Source organism: Eptesicus fuscus, chromosome 21 (assembly GCF_027574615.1).
Source record: "Eptesicus fuscus isolate TK198812 chromosome 21, DD_ASM_mEF_20220401, whole genome shotgun sequence".
NCBI lineage: Eukaryota > Metazoa > Chordata > Mammalia > Chiroptera > Vespertilionidae > Eptesicus > Eptesicus fuscus.
In genome coordinates, this window is record NC_072493.1 from 5,586,183 (window position 1) to 5,607,759 (window position 21,577).

The 21,577-nt window shown below is 59.4% G+C and overlaps 1 protein-coding gene across 5 annotated transcripts in view; it reads left to right on the forward strand.

Moving 5' to 3' along the window:
• Positions 1 to 2,907: 2,907 nt before the first annotated feature.
• Positions 2,908 to 21,577, forward strand: part of ABCC12 (ATP binding cassette subfamily C member 12) — a 43,187-nt gene continuing 24,517 nt past the window's right edge. For 4 of the 5 annotated variants that reach the window (XM_054710338.1, XM_054710336.1, XM_054710337.1 and 1 more), the window contains exons 1-6: positions 11,720 to 11,850; positions 12,112 to 12,345; positions 13,369 to 13,542; positions 14,122 to 14,269; positions 16,226 to 16,374; positions 18,876 to 18,983. In XM_054710338.1, coding sequence (XP_054566313.1) covers positions 11,800 to 11,850; positions 12,112 to 12,345; positions 13,369 to 13,542; positions 14,122 to 14,269; positions 16,226 to 16,374; positions 18,876 to 18,983 — 864 coding nt within the window. In that variant the 5' untranslated portion in view covers positions 11,720 to 11,799. Of the gene's footprint in view, positions 2,965 to 8,468; positions 8,641 to 9,839; positions 9,996 to 11,702; positions 11,851 to 12,111; positions 12,346 to 13,368; positions 13,543 to 14,121; positions 14,270 to 16,225; positions 16,375 to 18,875; positions 18,984 to 21,577 lie in introns of those variants that run through there. The other variant, XM_028127006.2, reaches the window with a different exon arrangement.

Below are 21,577 nucleotides of genomic sequence, written 5' to 3' on the forward strand. Positions count from 1 at the left end.
AAGAAGCCACACGCTGTCCTGCTTTGTGTTAGCGGGGAGGCCCCTCACACTGCCTCCGCAAAGGGGCTCGGCGGGCTCGGGGAGGGAAGCTCCGGGTGCCGTGCGGGATGGCTGCCTCCCCGCCCTCCTCGTGGCGCAGAGTGGCTGCCAGCAGCCCTGGGCTCGCCCCCCACCCGCCCGGCTGCCGATGGGAACCCCCAGCCCTTCCCGTGGGAGCTCCCGGGCTACGTCTCCCTGGGCTGACACGGTCCCGCGCTCGGCCGCTGGCATGCCGTGTCACGTGCTCACACTGGGCCCGGGTCGGGCTCAGCTGCCCCCAATCACAGACACTGAGAACGGGAGAGGTTGCTTCTACCAAACCAAGTCGGGGTGCCCCTTCCACACGAAGGAGGAGTGGACACGGACGCGGCAGCCCCCAGCAGGAGCTGTCTGTCTGCCCTCTGCTTGTTTCCTGATTAGAGCATAGATGGGTGGAATAAAGGATTCATTCGTAACATATGACAACTGTCAATAAAACCTCCCACGCAGTGGTTACAGATCTGTAATAATAAAAGCGTAATATGCTAATTAGACCGGATATCCTTCCGGACGAAGCCGGGGCTGAGAGGGAAGCCCGGGTCCGGGGTGCCAGAGGGAAGCCGGTGCCGGCAGCCGGGGGAAGGAAGGCCTAGTTTTGCACGAATTTTGTGCATCGGGCCTCTCGTGCATAAGTAAAAAGGTAATGGTTTTCAATTTACTTCTAGGGAGGCCTCATTGTCGTGGGGAGATAGGTTTCAGTGTTTTATTTTCTGTGCTTTCAGATCACAGTGTCTGAGTGTGCCGTGAGGTCAGCTCCGTGCACAACCATTTCCGGGTCTGCTTCTTGCACTGAGCGGGTGCTGGGGCAGGTCTCTGCCCTCATGGGATTTATCCTGGTGAGCGTGCGTAAGCAGCAAACTAGTGAACGGAACCAGGGGCAGGGGGCGAGGAGGGGGCAGGGGGCGAGGACAGTCCGGCGGGCTTCCTGGTAGAGGGGAGGCTGCGGTGTGCTGAGAGACGAACAGGCCTGTGCTCAGATGAAATGGCTCCGGGCGGAGCACGGCCAACACATCCCGTGGGCAGGCACCGCCGAGGAGAAAGCCCAGCCCTGGTTCCTGGCAGGTGTGCCTCCCCTCACGCCTGCTCCTGCCCGGGCTTCTTGGACAACACCCGCTCCTCCCTGCCAGGGCACTTCGAGGGATTGCCCTCCCGCTCCTACACGTCCCTGTGCCGCCTGAGCCCTTTCCCTCCCTGCCTGCCTTTCATCCTGGGCCCCAGGAGTGCCCGGGCCCCTCCCCCTCCTCTCAACCCTACGGGGTCTGCAGGCTGGCGGTGCCCCTGCTCCCCTGCTCCCCTGCCTGGAGAAAGCCCTCTGCCAACACCTGCTCCTCACAGCGGCCAGCAGGTGGCAGTCTCCTCCCACCCAATGCGGGGAACGTGGCCCGGGCTTCAGATGGAGATCCGCTGAAATCCACCAGGGACAGCGTTCACCCCCAAGGCCCAGGGCCGGAAAGGGATCCCATTCCCATTGGTCCTCAGGGCCCCACCCCACCTCCCCTCGCAGCAGCCTCCCCACCCAGAGCCTTGCTCTGCCGTGGCGGCGCCAGGCAGGCGCCCTGTTTTGAAACCCTGATGTCCGCAGGCCAACGCTCTATCCAGGGAGCCAAACCAGCTCGGGCGCTCCATTGATTTTTAAACAGAGTGGAGGGGCGGGGGAGACACACAGAGAGAGAAACATCCATGTGAGAGACACATCAACTGGTTGCCTCCTGCACGCACCCCAACGAGAGCCGGGGATCGACCCTTGACCAGCACCAACCCCGGACCCTTCAGTCCGAGGGCCCATGCTCAGCCACTGACGCCAGCTGCCCGGGGCTCACGCTTGCTTTCAGTGCGGGTCCTGATGACCCTGTGGCAGTGTGACCGGTCTCCTTTGCCGTCCTGTGTGTTGGTTTACGGTTAGAAACGCTGTTCTGAGACACACGAGAACGAGAAGCCTCTGGACCTGCTCGCGGGTCTGTGTTCCGTGTGGACACTGGCCCCCGCTCCCCTCCCGCCGCCTCTGGGCAGGGAGAGAAGCGTCCTCCCAGGCGGGCAAGGCCTCCTCCCCTGGGAACTGCATCCCCAGAAACGCCGCAGGGGAGGCAGCGGCCAGGGTGCGAGCAGGAGAGGACCTGGGCAGCTCACCACGCCACCGCAGGGCTCTCACACAGCCTGCGGGCGGGCTGGGAGGCCTTAAGGGTCCACGTGACACTTAAAATAGATCAAGGCCGTTACACCTGGATCCAGAGTCCGCTCCTTTCCTACCCCTGGCCGCGCAGGCGTCAGCGGCTCTGAGCGGGGCAGGGGCTGAGCCTGGCCGGGCAGCACGTGAGGTCAGGAGACTGGAGAGGCCCTGCCCCGGGCGAGGGGCTCGACATGAGGCCGACAGCACCAGGCCACAGTCAACAGTTAGCCGTTACCCCAGCCCAGACTTCTGTTTCACAACAAGCAAAAACGGAGCTCAAACTGCCGTTTATCTGGGGCTCAGTGAGCGAGCGGGGAGGCAGGAAGGAGTCTGTTCCGAGGAGTGGTCGCCCCTCCCACCCTGACTGGTGGCCTCTGCTCTGCGGGCGCAGGGGGCAGGTGCCAGCGGGAGCCGGGCAGCGGCCGGGGGAGCCCTGTCCGGCTCCTCACGCGCAGGATGGGGCTGGAGGGCCTCTCCTCCTCCGGGAGCTGGGACAGACCGGTGGCCCTCAGGGGGCAGTGCCCTTTAACGCGGCAGAGGAATGCTGGGCCCCCAGAGTTCCCTCCGCCAGAGGGGTGGCAGTTGAGTGGGCAGTTGGAGGGGACTCCAGGCAGCGGGACGAGGCCAGCGAGTGTGAGTCGTGGAGAGAGGGACCGGGCTTCCCGGGAGCCGAGCTCTGCCCTCCGTGCCCTCCTGCGGGACCAGAGGTTCCTGCCCAGGTAACCCCTCCCGGTGCAGGGCCCTGGCCCAGGGGCCACGGGGGGTGCCCGCCAGCCAACAGCCTGGCTCTTCCCCTCGGAGCCTCGGCCTCATCAACAAAAAGGGGCAGTGCCAGCAGGCTCCCCACCTGGGTCCTCACACTCACACCTCACACCCACATTCACTCACATTCACACTCACTCACACACTCACACTCACTCATAGTCACACTTCACAATCTCTCACACATTCACTCACACACACACATTCACTCACACACATTCACTCACTCACACACATTCACTCACACACTCACTCACTCACACACACTCACTCACACACATTCACTCACATTCACACTCACTCACACACTCACACTCACTCATAGTCACACTTCACAATCTCTCACACGTTCACTCACACTCATACACATTCACTCACACACATTCACTCACACACACACATTCACTCACACACACACATTCACTCACACACACACATTCACTCACACACATTAACTCACATTCACACTCACACACACACACTCACATTCACATTCACACTCACACATTCACACACATTAACTCACATTCACACTCACACCCACATTCACTCACATTCACACTCACTCACACACTCACACTCACTCATAGTCACACTTCACAATCTCTCACACATTCACTCACACACATTCACTCACACACACACATTCACTCACACACTCACATTCACTCACATTCACACTCACACATTCACACACATTAACTCACATTCACACTCACACCCACATTCACTCACATTCACACTCACTCACACACTCACACTCACTCATAGTCACACTTCACAATCTCTCACACGTTCACTCACACTCATACACATTCACTCACACACATTCACTCACACACACACATTCACTCACACACACACATTCACTCACACACACATTCACACTCACATTCACACTCACACACACATTCACTCACATTCACACTCACTCACACACTCACTTTCACTCATAGTCACACTTCACAATCTCTCACACATTCACTCACACTCATACACATTCACTCACTCACACACATTCACTCACACACACACATTCACTCACACACACACACTCACAGTCACACTCACACACACACATTCACACACATTAACTCACATTCACACTCACACACACATTCACTCACATTCACACTCACTCACACACTCACTTTCACTCATAGTCACACTTCACAATCTCTCACACATTCACTCACACTCATACACATTCACTCACTCACACACATTCACTCACACACATTCACTCACACACATTCACTCACACTCACACACATTCACTCACATTCACACTCACACACACATTCACTCACAGACACACTCACAGCTCACATATACTCACACACACATTCACACATTCACTCACACATTCACTCACACACATACATCTCAGTCACACATAGACACACACCTCAGTCACACATACAGACATACACTCACACAGCACATACCTCATAATCACACACTTACACACATACACTCACACCTCAGTCACACACACACACACACACCTCACACTGACACACACACCTCACACACACACATACTCACACACTCTCCTGTTCCCAATTTTAATCGCGTGATTTATGGCTAAAAATCTTGAATTCCAGCCCCAGTGCTGTGTGGCTCGCAGGGTCAGGTCTAAGGCAGGGAACTTCTTCCCTCCCAGTCTTGCCCCGACCTCTCTAGCTGGAGGGGCCCTCACTGAGGTCCCATCACTGGAGGGGCCCTCATTGGGGCCTCTGGGCTGAGGGCACTTTAGCAGAGCCCCCTCCCCCTGCAGCCCAGGCTTTGTTCTCCCCTGCAGGCCTCCCCCCTTCCCCCTCTCTCCTCCCTCTCCAACATCAGGGCCCTTCCCGGGGTCTATGCCAACGTGGGTGCTGGAGGGGAGGCGGAGCAGTGAGGACAGGGACTGAGGACCGCTTCCCCTCTGAGGGAGGCAGCTCTGTGCTGGGGGAGGGGCTGGGAGGGGGGCGGGCGTGAGACCATCAGATCTCTGTGAATTGAGAGTGGGCTTGTCACAGGGAAGGAAGGTGTGTGGTGGAAGGGGCACTTGCTTGTGGTTGGAGAGGTTTCCGCGATGGGCAGAAGGGAAACTCAGAATGCAGTTCTCAAACAAGACGCGCTCGCTCGCGGCTCGTTTTCTGGGTTAGAGACAGAAATAGCACAGCTTCCCGCAACGCCCTCCGGGTGTCTGTGGTCCCCCTCTTCGGAGCGAATCCAGGAAAGAGGGAAATGGACCTGCTCCAAGGAGGACAGTGTGGCCACCGTGATGGTAAACGTCTCCCGGCAGATGGCCATGTCACCCAGACCCCAGAGTCAGGGGGACGATAGGGAAGGGTGGGGCAGTGGCAAACGGGAGCCTGCGTGCCCTCCCGAGGGGTGGACACTGCCCAGCACGGGCCGACTGTAGCCGCAGGGGCATCCAGTGCTCCTGGGTGTCTGACACCGGCCCCGGGTCCCCACCATGTGACACAGGCCCCGGGTCCCGACCGTGTGACACAGGCCCCGGGTCCCGACCGTGTGACACAGGCCCCGGGTCCCGACCGTGTGACACAGGCCCCGGGTCCCGACCGTGTGACACCGGCCCCGGGTCCCGACCGCGTGACACAGGCCCCTTGTCCCCACCGTGTGACACAGGCCCCGGGTCCCGACCACGTGACACAGGCCCCGGGTCCCCACCGTGTGACACAGGCCCCGGGTCCCCACCGCGTGACACAGGCCATAGTCTTTTTTCCTGTTATTGTGATCTCTCCTAATTCAAATTCAAAACCTTTACAAACATGTGCAGCCCAAAGAACATGGCCTGGGCGTTGCATGGGGTCCGAGATGCTCCGGTTTGGACTCTGCTCTGAGCAGAGACCTTGCTGTGTCTGCTTGTCCGGCCTGTGGTCAGGTGAGGACCGCACCAGCGAGCAGAGGATGCCGGGCCTGCCCCTCCCCAGGTGCTCCCAGGGGAGGAGGCCGGCCAGGAAGGGTCCTGGGGGCGCGGTCTGGGCCTCAGGGGCTCCCCCCAGCTCCATCAGCAGCCCCCGCCCGCCGGAAGCAGACTCGTCACTCCAGGCAGCGCCTCGCTCCTGGCAGAGGTTGGCCCAAGCAGCCTTCCTGGCGTAAAGTAGCGTTTCCCCGGGACTGCCGAATCTAGCCCCCTGTGTCCCAGCTGCCACGCCGCCAGCCACCGCGGGGTCCAGCTCCCCATGGGAGTGTTGGGGGGGCGACCTCCGCACCCACGTCCCAGCCTCGACTCCAGGACCTGGCCAGGGACGCCGTCCCCTCTGCCAGCATCTCCGATCCGGATCCTCCAGGCAGCTGCCAGCCCACTGCTGCCAGGACGCTTTGCCAGGAGAAGAGCCAGGGAATCAGCCCTGGCCAGTGTTGCTCAGCGGTTAGAGCCTCAGCCTGCACACCAAACGGTTGTGGGTCCGATTTTCGGTCAAGGGCATATATCTGGGTTGCAGGTTGAATCCCTAGCCCCGGTCTGAGCACATGCGGGAGGCAACCAATCGATGTGTTTCTCTCACCTGATGTTTCTCTCTCCCCTTCCTCCCTCCATTCCTCCCTCCCTCCCTCCCTCCTGCTCTCTCTGAAAAGCAATGGGGAAAAACACCCTGGGGTGAGGTTTCACACAAAAAAGTGAGGGAACCGGAAGTCATAGGTGAGCAGTCTCCAGGACCGGAGCCCAGCCTGGGAGGACCAGGATGGGGGGTCCGGGGACGGCCAGCTGGACAGGGACGCCTCCCGGGGGCGGAGCCCAGCACAGGGGCGGGACAGCTGCAGCACCCTCCCTGCAGGGCCATTTCTCTAAAACAGCGTCAGCTTCTTGCTTGGAAATGAGGTCAAAACACAGATAAGCAGCAAGAATGGCGCTGAGGTCCTCACCAGCGCCCACTCCGACCGCAGTGACCCTGCGGCCGCGTCACCCTCCCTGGGCGCAGCGTGGCTCTCCCGACCGGGCGAGAGCGGAGTGCAGGCCTCGCTCCATCATCTCGCCGTGCCTCCGGTGTGGCTCCTGAGAACAGGATGTGCCCTTACACGTGGTGGTTATCGGCATCAGCATCAAACCGCACAGCCGCAAAAACGAAGCCAGTCTGCTCGGATGGGATGTGTTACCTAACCTGCGCCCGTATGCAGATTTCCCTGCTGTTGCAATGACATCCTTTATATATATATTTAAAATATATATTTTTATTGATCTCAGAGAGGAAGGGAATCGGAGAGAGAAACATCAATGATGGGAGAGAGTCATGGAGCGGCTGCCTCCTGCCCGCCCCACACTGGGGGTCAAGCCCACAACCCAGGCCTGTGCCCTGACCGGGTATCGAACCCGGGGCCCTCCAGTCCGCAGGCTGCTGCTCTCTCCACTGAGCCACACCGGCCAGGGCTGCAGTGACATCCTCTGTTTCTCCGGGTGCAGCACGGAACGCAGGCCGTGTGTTGCGTTAGCTGCCACGTCTCTTTCGCGGCCTTTACTGTGGAATCCGCACCCCCCACCCCCGCCCCCCCCCCCCGCCCCGCCGTGTCTTCTGTGGTCATGAACACGTCTGCGGTGCGCAGGGCCGTGTTCTGTAGGGTGCTCCTTTGGGCTTGCCTGCTGTTTCCTCAGAGTGGACGGAGGTGACCTGTCGCTGTGGAAACCCCACGGCCCGAGCCGTGGAGCCCGGTCTGGTGGCCAGAAGGGCATTCTCCAGTGGGAGGCCGAGTGCGCCCTGCCGGGGGCCTTCCTGGATTCTCTGAATTTTGGGTCGTGGGCTTCTCTCTCCCGGAAGGACCCAGTTGGGCTTCAGAACTTGCCACGAGCTCTTTCTTCTCAGCCTGCTCCTCTGCTTCTCTCAGGCTCACCTTCCGCACAGCCCTCGGGGCCCTGCAGGCAGGGAAGTGGCCAGCGGCAGTGGGAAGCCCCGGGCAGGTCAGGGCACGGCCAGAGCCGGGCTGCCCACACTCCACGCTGTGGAGTGACAGGGAGGGTGGGGAGCGGGAGAGAGGCCGTGTGTGCAAGCCCGGGCCCGGTCCAGATGCCCTCGCCTGCCCCTCTGTCCAGAGCTGGACTGCGTCTCTTCAGGGAGCCAAGGACCGCCAAGGGCGAGGCCACTTTTCTTAGTTTTCTTGGTCTGAGCGCCCTGCAGGAGCTGGCAGCCCCCACCTTCCTGCAGAGAATCCGGGGAAGCCGGGGGCACAGCACTTTGGGGGAGGGGGCTGTGAAGGGCTTAGGGTAAAGAGCGAGGGAGTCCTCTGAGGAAGGCTCTCGGGGCCATAACCCTGATCATTACTGTGGGGGTCCTTTTCTCATCCTGTTACTTCCAACCTATTTGTGTCTGTATGGCCACACTCCCCCGTCACTGTGGAAGGCTGACTGGTGAGCCCATGTCGGAGGGGTCGGGGCGAGGGAGCTGGCTGGGGGCCTGGGGCTGCCTGATGCTTTCCAGGGTGTCCTGGTGTCAGGGAGCCTCTCGTCTCTCTGCTGCAGAGTGACAGTGCCCCTCGGCCGCGAGCCCAGGGCTCCGGACCACCACCAGGATGGTGGGCGAAAGCCCCTACCTCATCTCCGACCTGGACAAGCGGAGCCGGCGGCGGAGGTCCTTTGCAGAGAGATATGACCACAGCCTGAAGACCATGATCCCCGTGAGGCCGTACGCAAGGTAACCGAGGAGGCGGGGAGGACGGGGAAGGCAGGCCAGGCTTCCAAGAACCGTTTCTGGTCCATCAGGGGAGTGGGCACTGCCCCTGCTCCCCATGCTGTGCCCTATATGCTTGTCCTTCTGTCTCCCCAGCCACCCATCCTTCAATCCATCCACCCACCCATCCATCCACCCTCCAATTGTCCACCCACCCATCTACCTTTCCACCCATCCATCATCCGTCCATCCTTCCATCCACCCATCCTCCCATCCATCCATCCACCCACCCATCCTCCCATCCATCCATCCTCCATTTATCCACTCACCCATCTATCTGTCACCCATCCACCCCCCCCACCCATCCTCCATTTATCCACTCACCCATCTATCTGTCCACCCATCCATCATCCATCCATCCTTCCATCCACCCATCCTCCCATCCATCCATCCACCCACCCACCCATCCTCCCATCCATCCATCCTCTCATTGTCCACTCACCCATCTGATATCTTTCCACCCATCCATCATCCATCCATCCATCCATTCTCCAATTGTCCACTCATCCACCCTTCCTCCAATTGTCCACTCATTCATCCATCCATTTATCCATCCATGATTCATCCATCCATCCATCCATCCATCCTCCAATTGTTCACTCACCCATCTATCTGTCCACCCATCCATCCATCCATCCATCCATCCATCATCCGTCTGCCCACACATCCACCCACCCACCCATCAATGCATCCACCATTATTTATTGGTGGAGCCCTCATCCTTGACCCCTCCTGTCCTTGGGTGAGAGGGAGACAACAGCTGATGCTCAGGAGGTGCTCAGCAGCTCCCTGTGACATGTGGGGTTCACTCCACACAGACACACTAGACTCACACAATCCAAAGAGCAGAGATGCTGGTAACACCCAATAAAACAATTAGGAAGTGATGCCTTTCCAGGACTTCCTGCCTTTGTCTGTAAGGTAACTGACACAAATGCATGCCGCTGGGTTTTTAATACTGTCTACGTAACAGCCCACTTGCAAAACTCCTGCCAGGGTCACAATCGGCTCCCACGAGCAGGTCCGATCACACGGCTGCTCAGAGGACTGCTGGGCGCCCCCGGCTGAGCGCGCGGCTGTGGTTATCCCCCTGGTTAGGAAGGTTCGCCAGGGACGGAGGGCCAGGCCCGGCGTCCTGGAACACGGCACCTCTGTTGTCCTAGGCTGGCACCCAACCCCATGGACGATGCGGGGCTGTTCTCCTTCGCCACGTTCTCCTGGTTCACACCCGTGATGGTGAAAAGCTACCGGCACACGCTGACTGTGGACACTCTGCCCCCGCTGTCGCCGTACGACTCCTCCGACACCAACGCCCAAAGGTGCCAGCACTCCCGGGGGTCACCTCAGGAGGGGAGCGCGCCCGGGAAGGGGACCGGGAGCCCCAGGGAGTCCCCATTTCCCAGGCGTGGAAACCGGCCCCATGGGTCCTGGGAGCCCCTCTCGGTGGCTGAGACGTGGACCGAGCTGCCTGACTGGGTCCAGTGTCTCGGGAGGTGAGGACTGGGGGAGCTGGTGGGGAGCAAGGACGGCCTGGGAGCTGCGGCCCGAGGCTCAGGCCACGTGGCTGCAGGGGCCCTACCTCGGGACAAGAGCGGCCAGGATCCCGCTGGGCTCTGTGCTGGGGACCCCATCGGGCCGCTGCACGGGGACCTTCTGTCTAAATCTCCTTCTATCGAAAGCGGCACCCTATTTTAAAAAAATATATTTTTATTTATTTCAGAGAGAGGAAGGGAGAGGGAGAGAGAGAGAAAGAGAAACATCAATGATGAGAGAGAATCATGGACTGGCTGCCTCCTGCATGCCCCACCCTGGGGATGGAACCCACAACCCAGGCATGTGCCCTGACCGGGACTCGAACCCAGACCTCCTGGGTCATAGGTTGACGCTTAACCACTGAGCCACGCTGGCTGGACCAAAGCTATATTCTTGATCCTCGATCCCATTGATAAATCTCCCCAAACTCCATTCACATCGTTGGCCAATGCAGAAAACTGGGCTCCTTGGTCCCCGCTCCCCGCCTGCGCACTCACATCAGTTCATCAGTAGGCACTGTAGCCCTCTCTCTGCCATCTTCCCTCACGTCCATTCTCCCCGCCCAGTGTCAGCGATGCCCACCTGGACACCCCCTTTCTTACCGGGTCTCTTTGCTTCCCCGCCACGCACTCCCCCGCAGCCAGAACCAGGTTTAGATATGGAGCCTCATCGTGTCCCGTCGGCTGAAAAGCCCTCAGAAGCACCCTCTGCCTTAGGAGTGAGATTGGAACCCCTTCCCATGAGCTCCGGCCCTCCGGGCCATGCCAGCCCTGCCCCTCCCTCACCACCTGTCACTGTCCTTTCTCGTGTCTGAAATGGACAAACTCCTTTCCACCCCGAGGTTTTCCCCTGGCATTGTGCGCAGACGAGGGCGGTGGGGGCAGGGAGCGGGGCCCCTGCAGTCACGTGGTCACCCAGCCACGTGGCCTGAGCCTCGGGCTGCAGCTCCCAGGCCGTCCATACTCCCCACCAGCTCCCCCAGTCCTCACCTCCCAGGTCACTGGACCCAGTCAGGCACCATGGAGCCCCATGCCAGGCAGCAGCGTGTGTGGTGCCCGGACTTCTCTCCGGCCCCGCCCACCTCCCCGCTGCCCTGTAAGGGGAGGCGGAGCGTCAGTGCGGCTCATCCAGAGCCGCCTCTGCCAGGGGGAGGGTCCTGCGATGTACACTTTATTTTATTTATTATTACTTTTTAATCCTCCCCCGAGGTTATTTTCCCAATGATGTTTAGGTGGGAGAGGAAAGAGAGAGAGAGAGAGAGAGAGATACATCGATTGGTTGCCTCCCACATGAGCCTGGGATGGAGCCTGCAACCGAGGGACATGCCCTTGACCAGAATTGAACCTGGGGTCCTCCAGTCTGCAGACGGGTGCTCTACCCTCTGAGCCACCCCGGGCAGGGCCTGCCACGCTCCCTTTAGAGACTCGCCCACCAGAGAGGCCCTGAGCAGCAAGCAGACACCGAAGGCCCTGCCCCCTCCTCTTCCCGCGCAGGTTCCGTGTGCTCTGGGACAAGGAGGTGGCGAGGGCGGGCCCCGAGAAGGCCTCCCTGGGCCGCGTGGTCTGGCAGTTCCAGCGGACGCGGGTGCTGATGGACACGGTGGTCAACATCCTGTGCGTCGTCATGGCAGCCATCGGGCCGGTGAGTGGCGCCTTCTGCCTGGTCCCCGGGCTCCGACCGAGGGGGAATGAGCTCCTTTCTCTGACATTGCCATGACCTCTGAGCTCCTGGGGCCGCATTTCCATCAAGCGAATCCTCGCCAAGCACAGCGGCAACCGCCGAAATTAATTAAAAAGTTTGCCGCCTGGAGCCGGCGTGGGGACATCATGGGGGCCGCCCGCCCGGCCTCCCCAGCGCGCTCTCCTCTCTTCTCCCCCCCACCCGCCCCTCGCTGCTTTGCAGACGGTCCTCATCCACCAGATCCTCCGGCAGACGGAGAGCGCCACCCGGAGCGTCTGGGTGGGCGTCGGCCTGTGCGTGGCCCTCTTTGCCACCGAGTTCACCAAAGTCCTCTTCTGGGCCCTGGCCTGGGCCATCAACTACCGCACGGCGATCCGGCTGAAAGTGGCCGTGTCCACCGTGGTCTTCGAAAACCTGGTGTCCTTCAAGACGCTGACGCGCATCTCCGTGGGCGAGGTGAGCCGGCCGGGGCGGGTCAGGGCCGCGCATCCTGAGCGTGCCGTGGGTCAGACGTGCCTCTGGACGGAGCAGCCGCCTCCGTGTGTCCGGGTCCTGCCCACCAGGCCCCGTCTCCCCGCTGGGTGAGGCGGAGACTCAGCGCACTGAGACATCGGGGAAGGAGGCTCCAGCGGGCTCCTTCACGCTGGAGGATTTGGGGTCTTCTCTGTCTAGTTGGGTGAAGGGGTCCCCTCGTCCCATCGCTTTGACTGACAGTGAGGACACAGAGGCGATACAGAGCCGGCTACAGTCATGGGATCAAACTGATGGACCGATACACCCGGCGATTCCATTGGTGTAGTTTTTGGGGTGCCACAGCCATGATAAAGACTGCATGGGGGGCTTCAGAGTTGACATTTTCTTCCTTTTTTAAAAACTTAAGAGAGAGAAGAAGGAGGGTAGGAGGGAGGGAAAGAGAGAGGGGGGAGGAGAGAGAGAGAGAGAGAGAGAGAGAGAGAGAGAGATTGGTTTGCTGTTCCACTTATTGATGCGTCCATAGGTTGGTTCTGGCACGTGCCCTGACCAGGATGGACCCGCATCCCTGGATGGACCCCCCGGACAACTCTCTAACCCACGGAGGCCCCAGCCAGGGCCCGAGTGGACACTTTCTTACGCCCTTAATCATGAGCAGCACAGCCCTCACCACGTGCACAGGAAAGCCCCTGGTCCCGGGAACCCAGGCGGTGTGAGCACCCTGCGTCCACTAAGAGCGCTGCGGCCTGTGGCTGGGCTGGCCGCCGCCGTCAGCAAAGCAGAGCTCGCAGCGAGGAGCCCGGCACCCGGGCGGTGCTGCTCCCCTCGCTGGCCTTCTCCTCGGCGTTCTCGGTGCACACAGACGGGCCCTTCAAAGCCGGGCCAGAACGGGGCCCACGGGCTCGCCGTGCCGGTGCCCAATGCCCCACCACTGAGGGGCGTCTCTCCCCTCCGCTCGGACCCTCGGCCTCGGTGACCCCCCTGCCCGGACCCCGGGCTCTCTTTCAGGTGCTCAACGTGCTGTCCAGCGACAGCTGCTCCCTGTTCGAAGCCGCCTTGTTCTGCCCCTTGCCGGCCACCATCCCCATCCTCCTGGTTGTCTGCGCCGTGTTCGCCTTTTTCATCCTGGGGCCCACGGCTCTCATCGGGATATCCGTCTACGTCATCTTCGTCCCCATCCAGGTGACCCTGTCTGCCCGGCCCCGAGGGGTGCCCACAGATGTGCTTCCTTTTCTGGGTACCGTGCCTTCTTTATATATATATATATATATTGATTTCAAAGAGGAAAGGAGAGGGCGAGGGAGAAGGAGAGGGAGAGGAGAGAGAGAGAGAGAGAGAAAGAGAGAGGACCATTGATCGGCTGCCTCCTGCACACCCCGCACTGGGGATCAAGCCCCTAACCTGGGCCTGTGCCCTGACTGGGAATCAAACCCTGACCTCCTGGTTCACTGAGCCACAGCGGCCGGGCACAGTGTAGTGTTTTTTTAAACTTGAATGTGAATGCCCTGGGGAGGGGGCAAGGCACGCTCCCCCAGTTTGTCAAAGTCGCCGACACCGCCTTTGCATCTGGTGACCCGTGTATTTACATCGCCTGCCCTGGCCCTGGCCCCAGGCGCCCCCAGACCACGCTGGCCCAGTGAGAATGCCGGGCCAGTCCCCACCCCCGACTCCAGCCTCAGAGGTGGGGGGTGGGGGCGGGGGTGTTCAGGCCAGCTAGGCCCGCACTGCACCCGGAACACAGCGTCGGTACCTTGCCTTCAGGTGTTTATGGCGAAGCTCAACTCGGCTTTCCGAAGGTCAGCGATCTCCATGACGGACAAGCGGGTGCAGACCATGAACGAGTTTGTGACCTGCATCAAGCTGATTAAGATGTATGCCTGGGAGAAGCCCTTCACCCAGACCATCCGAGGTAGGCGGGCGCCGCTGGGGGGACTTGCCCCGTGGCACGGGGTCTTCCCAAGGGCTTCGCAAGGTTCCCGGCGCTGGGAGTTCCAGAAGGGGCCCCCTGAGCGGCCTGCAGGCGCGTCAAAGAGCTCGGGAGCTTTCATCATAGAAGCAGCATCTGCGCTGGTGAGCAGCTCAGCAGGCAGGCACCGTGTGGTTAGCCTTGGCCGAGCGTGTGGGTGCTGGCGCTGACCACTCAGCTCCCTTTCACAGAAATAGCCCACTAAACCTGTGAACAGAAGAGCGGCCTCAAGCTATTTCCTTGACTTAGATTTCTACACACACACAAAAACACACTCACACACACACTCACACACATGCAGACACCCTCGCACACTCATAAGCACTCACATGCACACACGCACACCCACACAGACTCATATGCACACACTCACACTCTCACACACACCCTCACACACACTCATACACATATACACCCATGTACACACACACTATCTCTCTTACACACACACACTTGTACACACTCTCACACACACTGACATGCACTGACACACACACTCCTAAGCACTCACATGCACACATGTATACCCACACAAAGACTCATACACACACTCATCACATGCTCACATACACTTGCACACACACTCTCACATGCACACACTCATGCACACACACATGCTCATATGCACTCATGTACACACACTCTTACACACACAGCCCCCCCCCCCCCCACACACACACAAATCCCTCGGTGCCTGCAGAGCCTCATGGCCCCTGGGTGGCCCTCGGGCTGACATGCCTCACGCAGATAAGAGGCTCCACAGGCCGCTGCTCTCCTCTAGACGGCACTGAACCCATCTCGACCAAATCTAAATGCAAATCTAACTGCAGGGACATTTACATAATTGCTGACGGAGCCTCAGGTGCTTGGCCGGTTAATGACCTGAGCCACGTTACAGCGGACTCCCCGGATCTACAATTACACTCCCGGCCAGCGTGTAATTGGGCCTGCAGCTGCGTGCTGCGCTTAGGGGTGGCCTCAGAGAACCCGCTCCCGGGCTGCCCAGGGCAGGGACCCGGTGGGGACGCTCGCCGCCCCGGGGACCCACACTGAGGACCCAGAAAAGCTTCCTCGCCCCTGAACTCACTTCAAGATACTGACTTGATTTGAATAAATTTGGTTCCATGCGCCTTGATTCAACCCAACACAGGTCAGGTCAGGTTAAGTCCATACATATTTACCAAGTTGCTACTGTGCACAAGGCCACGAGACTGCACACATGATCGGCAAGAGGCCCCTGCGTTTAAGATGGAGAGCCTGGCTGGCGTGGCTCCGTGGTTGCGCATCATCCCCTGCACCAAAAGGCCGTGGCTCGATTCTCAGCAGGGGGCGTGCAGGAGGCAGCCGGTGGATGTTTCACTCTCACATCGATGTTTCTCTCTCCCTCTCACTTCCTCTCTCTCTAAAATTCAATTTTAAAAAATCTTTAAAAAAAGATGAAGGGTGAGCTAAGCTAAAAAACAGCTCAAAAGAAAGTGTGCTGGCTGTACTCCAGAGCATGTGGGCGCGGCCTGCTGCTCGCCCCAGTCCACATCGGGACTTCGGAGCAGCTGATGCTCTGGTGGGCCTGGTGCCCTCTCACCGAGACACACAGCCCCTCCGGTGCCCCACATGCTCCCTCGGGGCTCCTGTGTGCAGCACCCTCACTGCGGCGCTGCCTGGCCACTGAGGGAGCCTGAGGGTAGGACTCCCCACACCCAGAGGCAGGGTGGGACGTGACCTTGGGAACCCTGTACCACTCCCGGCCGCGGCCAGCACCGAGTTGCCAGCGCCGGCTCAGTGCCCGGACTCTGTGCTTCATCCATCTGCACCTCGCGGCGGGACCCTTAACCCCTGCGCACGGAGGACGGCAGGGGCCGGACATGCAGCTGAGACTTGGGGTCTGTGTTCTGTCTGCAGACATCAGGAAGAGAGAAAGGAAGTTACTGGAGAAAGCGGGCTTTGTCCAGAGCGGGAACTCGGCGCTGGCCCCCATCGCCTCCACCATCGCCATCGTGTCCACGTTCACCTGCCACATCCTGCTGCGGCGCAAGCTCACGGCCCCCGTGGTAAGGACGGCTCCCCCGCCTTCGCCTGCCCCGGCCTTGACCACCCAATGGTGGGGGGCCAGGCTCACAGCGACCCTTCGGGTCCATGGCGGGGCCAGGGGCACAGTTAACGTTGCAACACAACCTGACACTTGGAAACGCACACTCAGACCGCACAAGCCACTGCCGGTGGCTTCCTACAGCGGCCCCACGATCTCAGAGCCCCAGCCGAGCGCGAGCAGGGGAACCTGTATGTTCCCCACACGTATGTTCCCTTCCCTTTGGTTTCTGCCACAGCCCCCCTGGCCGTGGCACCTCGCTGTGGCGGGGCTGGCTTCTCGCCCTAACCGGTGGCGCAGGCCCCGGCGGCAGAGTGGGCTGCGCCTGCACCCGTATGGTCCGTGTGTGTGCAGTGGGTGCAGGTGACCCTGTAAGCCCTCCCCTTGGGCAGCCGCTCGGTCCAGGTCGGACCCTGCTCCTCACCTCTGCGTTAGCGCCCCTCTCGGGCAGCCACACACACAGCCTCGTTCACACCGACTTCCAGATCCCACACCAGGGAGTCTGCTTGGCTCTCCGGGCGGTGGAGTTGTAGGCCTGAGTCATGAGCTTCTCAGGCCTGGGTTTGTCATCTAACGGGGCCAGCGTCCCTAGGGCTGGGAGGCCGGCCGAGGGGGGGAGGAAGCTCTGAGGGAGGTCGGGGCGAAGGCCTGGTGCTGAGGTGTCCTCAGGGGCCTGTGCACTCAAAGGCCACGGGGCTCCGAGCCGGAGCGGGACAAAACAGAGCCGCCAACAGCCACAGCACGAAGCCACTGTCCGAAGGGAAGTGGTTGGAGGAAAGTCAACAGAAGCAAGAAAGAGAGAAAGGAGAGAAAGAAAGTGAAAAGTATGGGGATGCTCACCGGGGAGGAACGGCACCCAAATCCGGGGTCGTGAGGGGAGGTGGGGGGTTTGAGAGGCAGGATGCTCTCCAGGGAGCACCCCTGGGGCTGGGGACCCACCCCGCCCTGTGCCTCTCTGGGAGGCGGTTCTCTGGGCCCGTTTCCTCTCTCATTCTCGGGGCTTAGACCCGGCAGGAGCCTCAATGGCCTGAGCAGAACGCCCCCCACTATCGTGCGGCCTTATGATCCCCAAACACACAAGCGCATCTCCCCAGCAACACACCAAGCGAGTTCATTTGAAACCAAAGTGAACACCACCGTTCATGCGGTCCAGAAGGACGCTCTAGAAGGACGCTCGGCCGAGACAGGTTCCTGGGCGCGGAGCTTGTATTTCTGCAGCGCTCGCGGCAGGGTCCCACGTAGGGGGTCCGTCTGGCGGCTCGGGCTCTGTCCCCTGAGCCAAGGCCACGCTTCGGGGGATGGATTCAGGACCAGATGTGAGGAAGGCAGCCTCCTCTTCATTCTCCTAACCAACTGCCTAGGGTTTGCTGAGGCCCGCCCGGCCGCGGGGCTCACTCAGCAGCAGGCAGATCATTCCGCACGCGCCCAGGGAAGCTGTCAGTGACTCCTCAGGCGGGCGGGCGGGCGGCCAGGGAGATGCTGCCATTAGAAGTTGAACAGACGAGAAGAGGCTCTGAGAGAGGACGGTGCACGCCTGGGCACCCTCCCAGCTGGGAGACCTCTTTCTTTCTTTTCTTTTTCGTTCTTTTGCTCATGTTTTTTAAAAACTTGAGTTCTGGCTAGGAAAGAATTCAGAGCCAAGACTCAAACTACAAGAGGACCTTTACCTGGAAAGTCACAGCGGTAGCAGAAGGAATTCATAGAAGAAACGGGCTTAGGAAATAAGTGACAGGGCCTTGGGGCTTAGGAGTGAGGGAGGTCAAGGTGAGGCGCCTGGGGCAGGGGGAGGGGGAGGGCTGGGCGTGCTGGGGGTGGGGGTGGTGTGCGCGCTGAGCCAGGAGACTTGTCTCTGTGGGTCCATATGGTATTAACAGCCCCCTGCACCAGGCTTGGTGAGGAAGGGGCCAGTGGAGGGGAAGTGATATTTGGGGGGGGGGGGAATTGAACAAAGGCTCTCAAACCTGTCCCTGGTGTGTGGGGAGGTGGGGCGTGGAGGCCAGAGGTCAATCCTGAAGCCCGCAGGGGCCATGCTGGGGCTGTGAGGGTGCGGAGGCGGCTGGAGCTCCAAGGGTAGGTAGGTGCTCCTGAAGCCGCCAGGAGGAGGGAGGATGGGGACACCTGCGTGGCGCTGGAATGAACGGTCCGGGCCAAGCCAATGTGGTTCGGGTGGAGATTTCCCAAGGCGTTCAGTGGGCGGCCCTCCTCGGACCCGCCCTCTCGGGACTGGCAGAGGCCAGGGGACACATTCCCACCATTTTGGTGAAAATCCAGAAGACAAACATATTGAGATGTTGCTACCCGACCTGCCACCCCGTGGCCTCTGCACCTCGAAATGGAAGAAGTTGGTCCTCTGAGACCCCCAGCTGCGCCGCGGTTCCCCACCTCAGCGAGGCAGCCTGGGGGACGTGTCGGTCCCGAGCCAAGGCCACATGCATCCTGACCCCGGTGCCCCCTGCTCGGCAGGCATTCAGCGTGATCGCCATGTTCAACGTGATGAAGTTCTCCATCGCAATCCTGCCCTTCTCCGTCAAGGCGGCGGCCGAAGCCAGCGTCTCCCTGAGGAGAATGAAGGTATAACTCACGCTGGGTGAGTAGGGAAGAGAGGTCTCATTTCTGGGTGGGGAGACTCCCAGATAAGGGAAGCTGAGCCCACCCCCTGGAGGGCGGGCCCCTGGCGAGGTGGGCCTGGGAGAAGGCCCCCGGGAGGGGGGATGCACACCCGTGGGAGGAGGAGGGCGCGCAGCGTTTCCTGGTGGCCCGCCCTTTAGGGAAAAGGAGATGGAGTCTCTACAGAGACCGTCACTGAGCCTTCACTCCTGTCCAAGCCATAGGCGTGAGGGGGTTCCGGGAGAGGGGCTGAGTGTGCGCAGAGCCCCCCCCCCCCTGGCCTGTCTGGCTTGTGCTACAAGGGGTGGGTGATGGGAGTGATGGGGGCACCCTATTTACCCACCACTTAGTCAAAGACTGACTGTGTGCTTCCCACCCACAAGGCATTGTGGGAAATGCAAAGACATAGAAAAGAGAGTCTTGACTGGTGTAGTGTAGGACGAGGTACCCAGTACCTGCCATACATGTGAGGGAATGCATGGCGCACAGGAAGGGCAGATGCAGTGGTTCTGACGTTGAGGTGAGGACAGGAAAAGGAGGGGGCGTTCCGGTCAAGAGAGCAGCAGGCTCACCGTTAGTGTGGCTCAGTGGTTGGGCTTAACCCATGAACCATGAGGTCACCAGGTCACCAGATCAATTCCTGGTCAGGGCACCAAAGAGAGAAGAGAGACAGAGCGAGAGCGAGGGTGCGCGAGAGAGCAGCAGGCTCACATATCTGCAAACGGATGGAAAGACCTTACTCACTGCAGCCAGAGGCCACCTGTGCATGCTCAGTGTCCATATCCCTCTCTCCCTCACCGTCCACACATGCCCCCGAGGGCCCTGCTGACCCACCTCCTGGCCACGTATTCCCTTATTTATTTATTTATTTATTTTTAATTTCTTTATTGATTAAGGTATCACATATTTGTCCTCGTCCCCCCATTCCCATCCCACCCCCCTCCCCACACATGCCCCCACCCCCCTGTTGTCCTTAACCGCCGGTTAGGCTCATATGCCTGCACACAAGTCCTTTGGTTGATCTCCCCCTTTATCCCCACCCTTCCCCTACCCTCCCCCCGAGGCCCGACAGTCTGATCCACGCCTCCTTGTTTCTGGGTCTGTTCTTGTTCATCAGTCTATGTTGTTCATTATTTCTCCTAGATGAGTGAGATCATGTGCTATTAGAAATACACTTATAAGAACCGAAAATGAGACAAGCAATAATAGTTATGGTGACAGGCAAATGAATCGGTCTGTAGTGAGTTTCTTTCTGGGCCAACAGTTCTTTTGAGACCCAATTTCAATGTCCAACAGTTCCTTATGTGTACATGTCAGCAATGACATTTCAGTTCTGGATGGTGGACAAATGGTGGTAATGCAGGTCCGACTCTGTCTTTCCTTTATTTAAAAGCCACCATGTGTGAGACTGTCTAGAAGGCACACTGTTGGATGATCCCTTTTTGACCAAAAGACAAGAATGGATGCCTGTGTGTGTAATGAGGCTGGATGTCTCAGACCAGAGGGCACTCCTCTCTTTTGACTCCTTCCAGCCCCCGGGCCCTCACCTTCACTCGATGCCTCATCACCTCGTGGGCACGATCGCAGGGACCAGCGCCTCACCCCACACTGTCCTCCTCACTCCCCGGCACACGGCACCAGGTCCCAGAGCTGTTCCAATGTCGGTCATCTCTCTGATCACTGATGTTTCTCTCTCTCTCTCCCTCTCCCTTTTTCTCTGAAATCAATAACAAAATATATTTTTTAAAAAGCTGCTACTAAAAAAAAAAAAAAAGCTGCTACTTGGGCTTGAGAGTGAAATGCAGCTGGGAGGGGTGACCCACACAGGCCCGGTGGTTAAAGAGCCATCGTCCTTGCCCTGATTGGTTTGGCTCAGTGGATAGAGCGTCGGCCTGCGGACTCAAGGGTCCCGGGTTCGATTCCGGTCAAGGGCATGTACCTTGGTTGCGGGTACATCCCCGGTGGGGAGTGTGCAGGAGGCAGCTGATCGATGTTTATCTCTCATCGATGTTTCTAACTCTCTATCCCTCTTCCTTCCTCTCTGTAAAAAATCAATTAAAAAATATCCTTCCTACCTAATAATAGACAAATATGCAAATTGACCATACCTCTGACACACCCACAAGCCACGCCCACCATCCAATCAGAGCGAGTATGCAAATTAACCTAACCAAGATGGCTACAGCCACAGAGAGCAAGGTTTCCTAGGTAACAGAGAAAGCCAAGCTTTCCGCCTGCCCTTGCCAGGCCTAAGCCTCCACTCAAGCTACAAAGTTTCAATTATAGAAGGTAAACAAATTCAAACAGAAATGGTGGCAGAACAGAGCTTGAGAGAGCAGGCCAGGGTTGCCCCTGGCAACAGGGGAAGCAAAGCTTTCCACACACCCTGGCCGGGCCCAGGCCTCCACTTAAGGCTACAAAGTTCAATTATAACCCCAACAGAAATGGCTGCCATCCGCGGAGGAAGCCCGAGGCTTGGCTCCGCTCCAGGCTACAAAGTTTCAATTGTAGAAGGAGAATAAATTCCAGATACCAGGGCCTCCGCTTGGGTCGCTAGG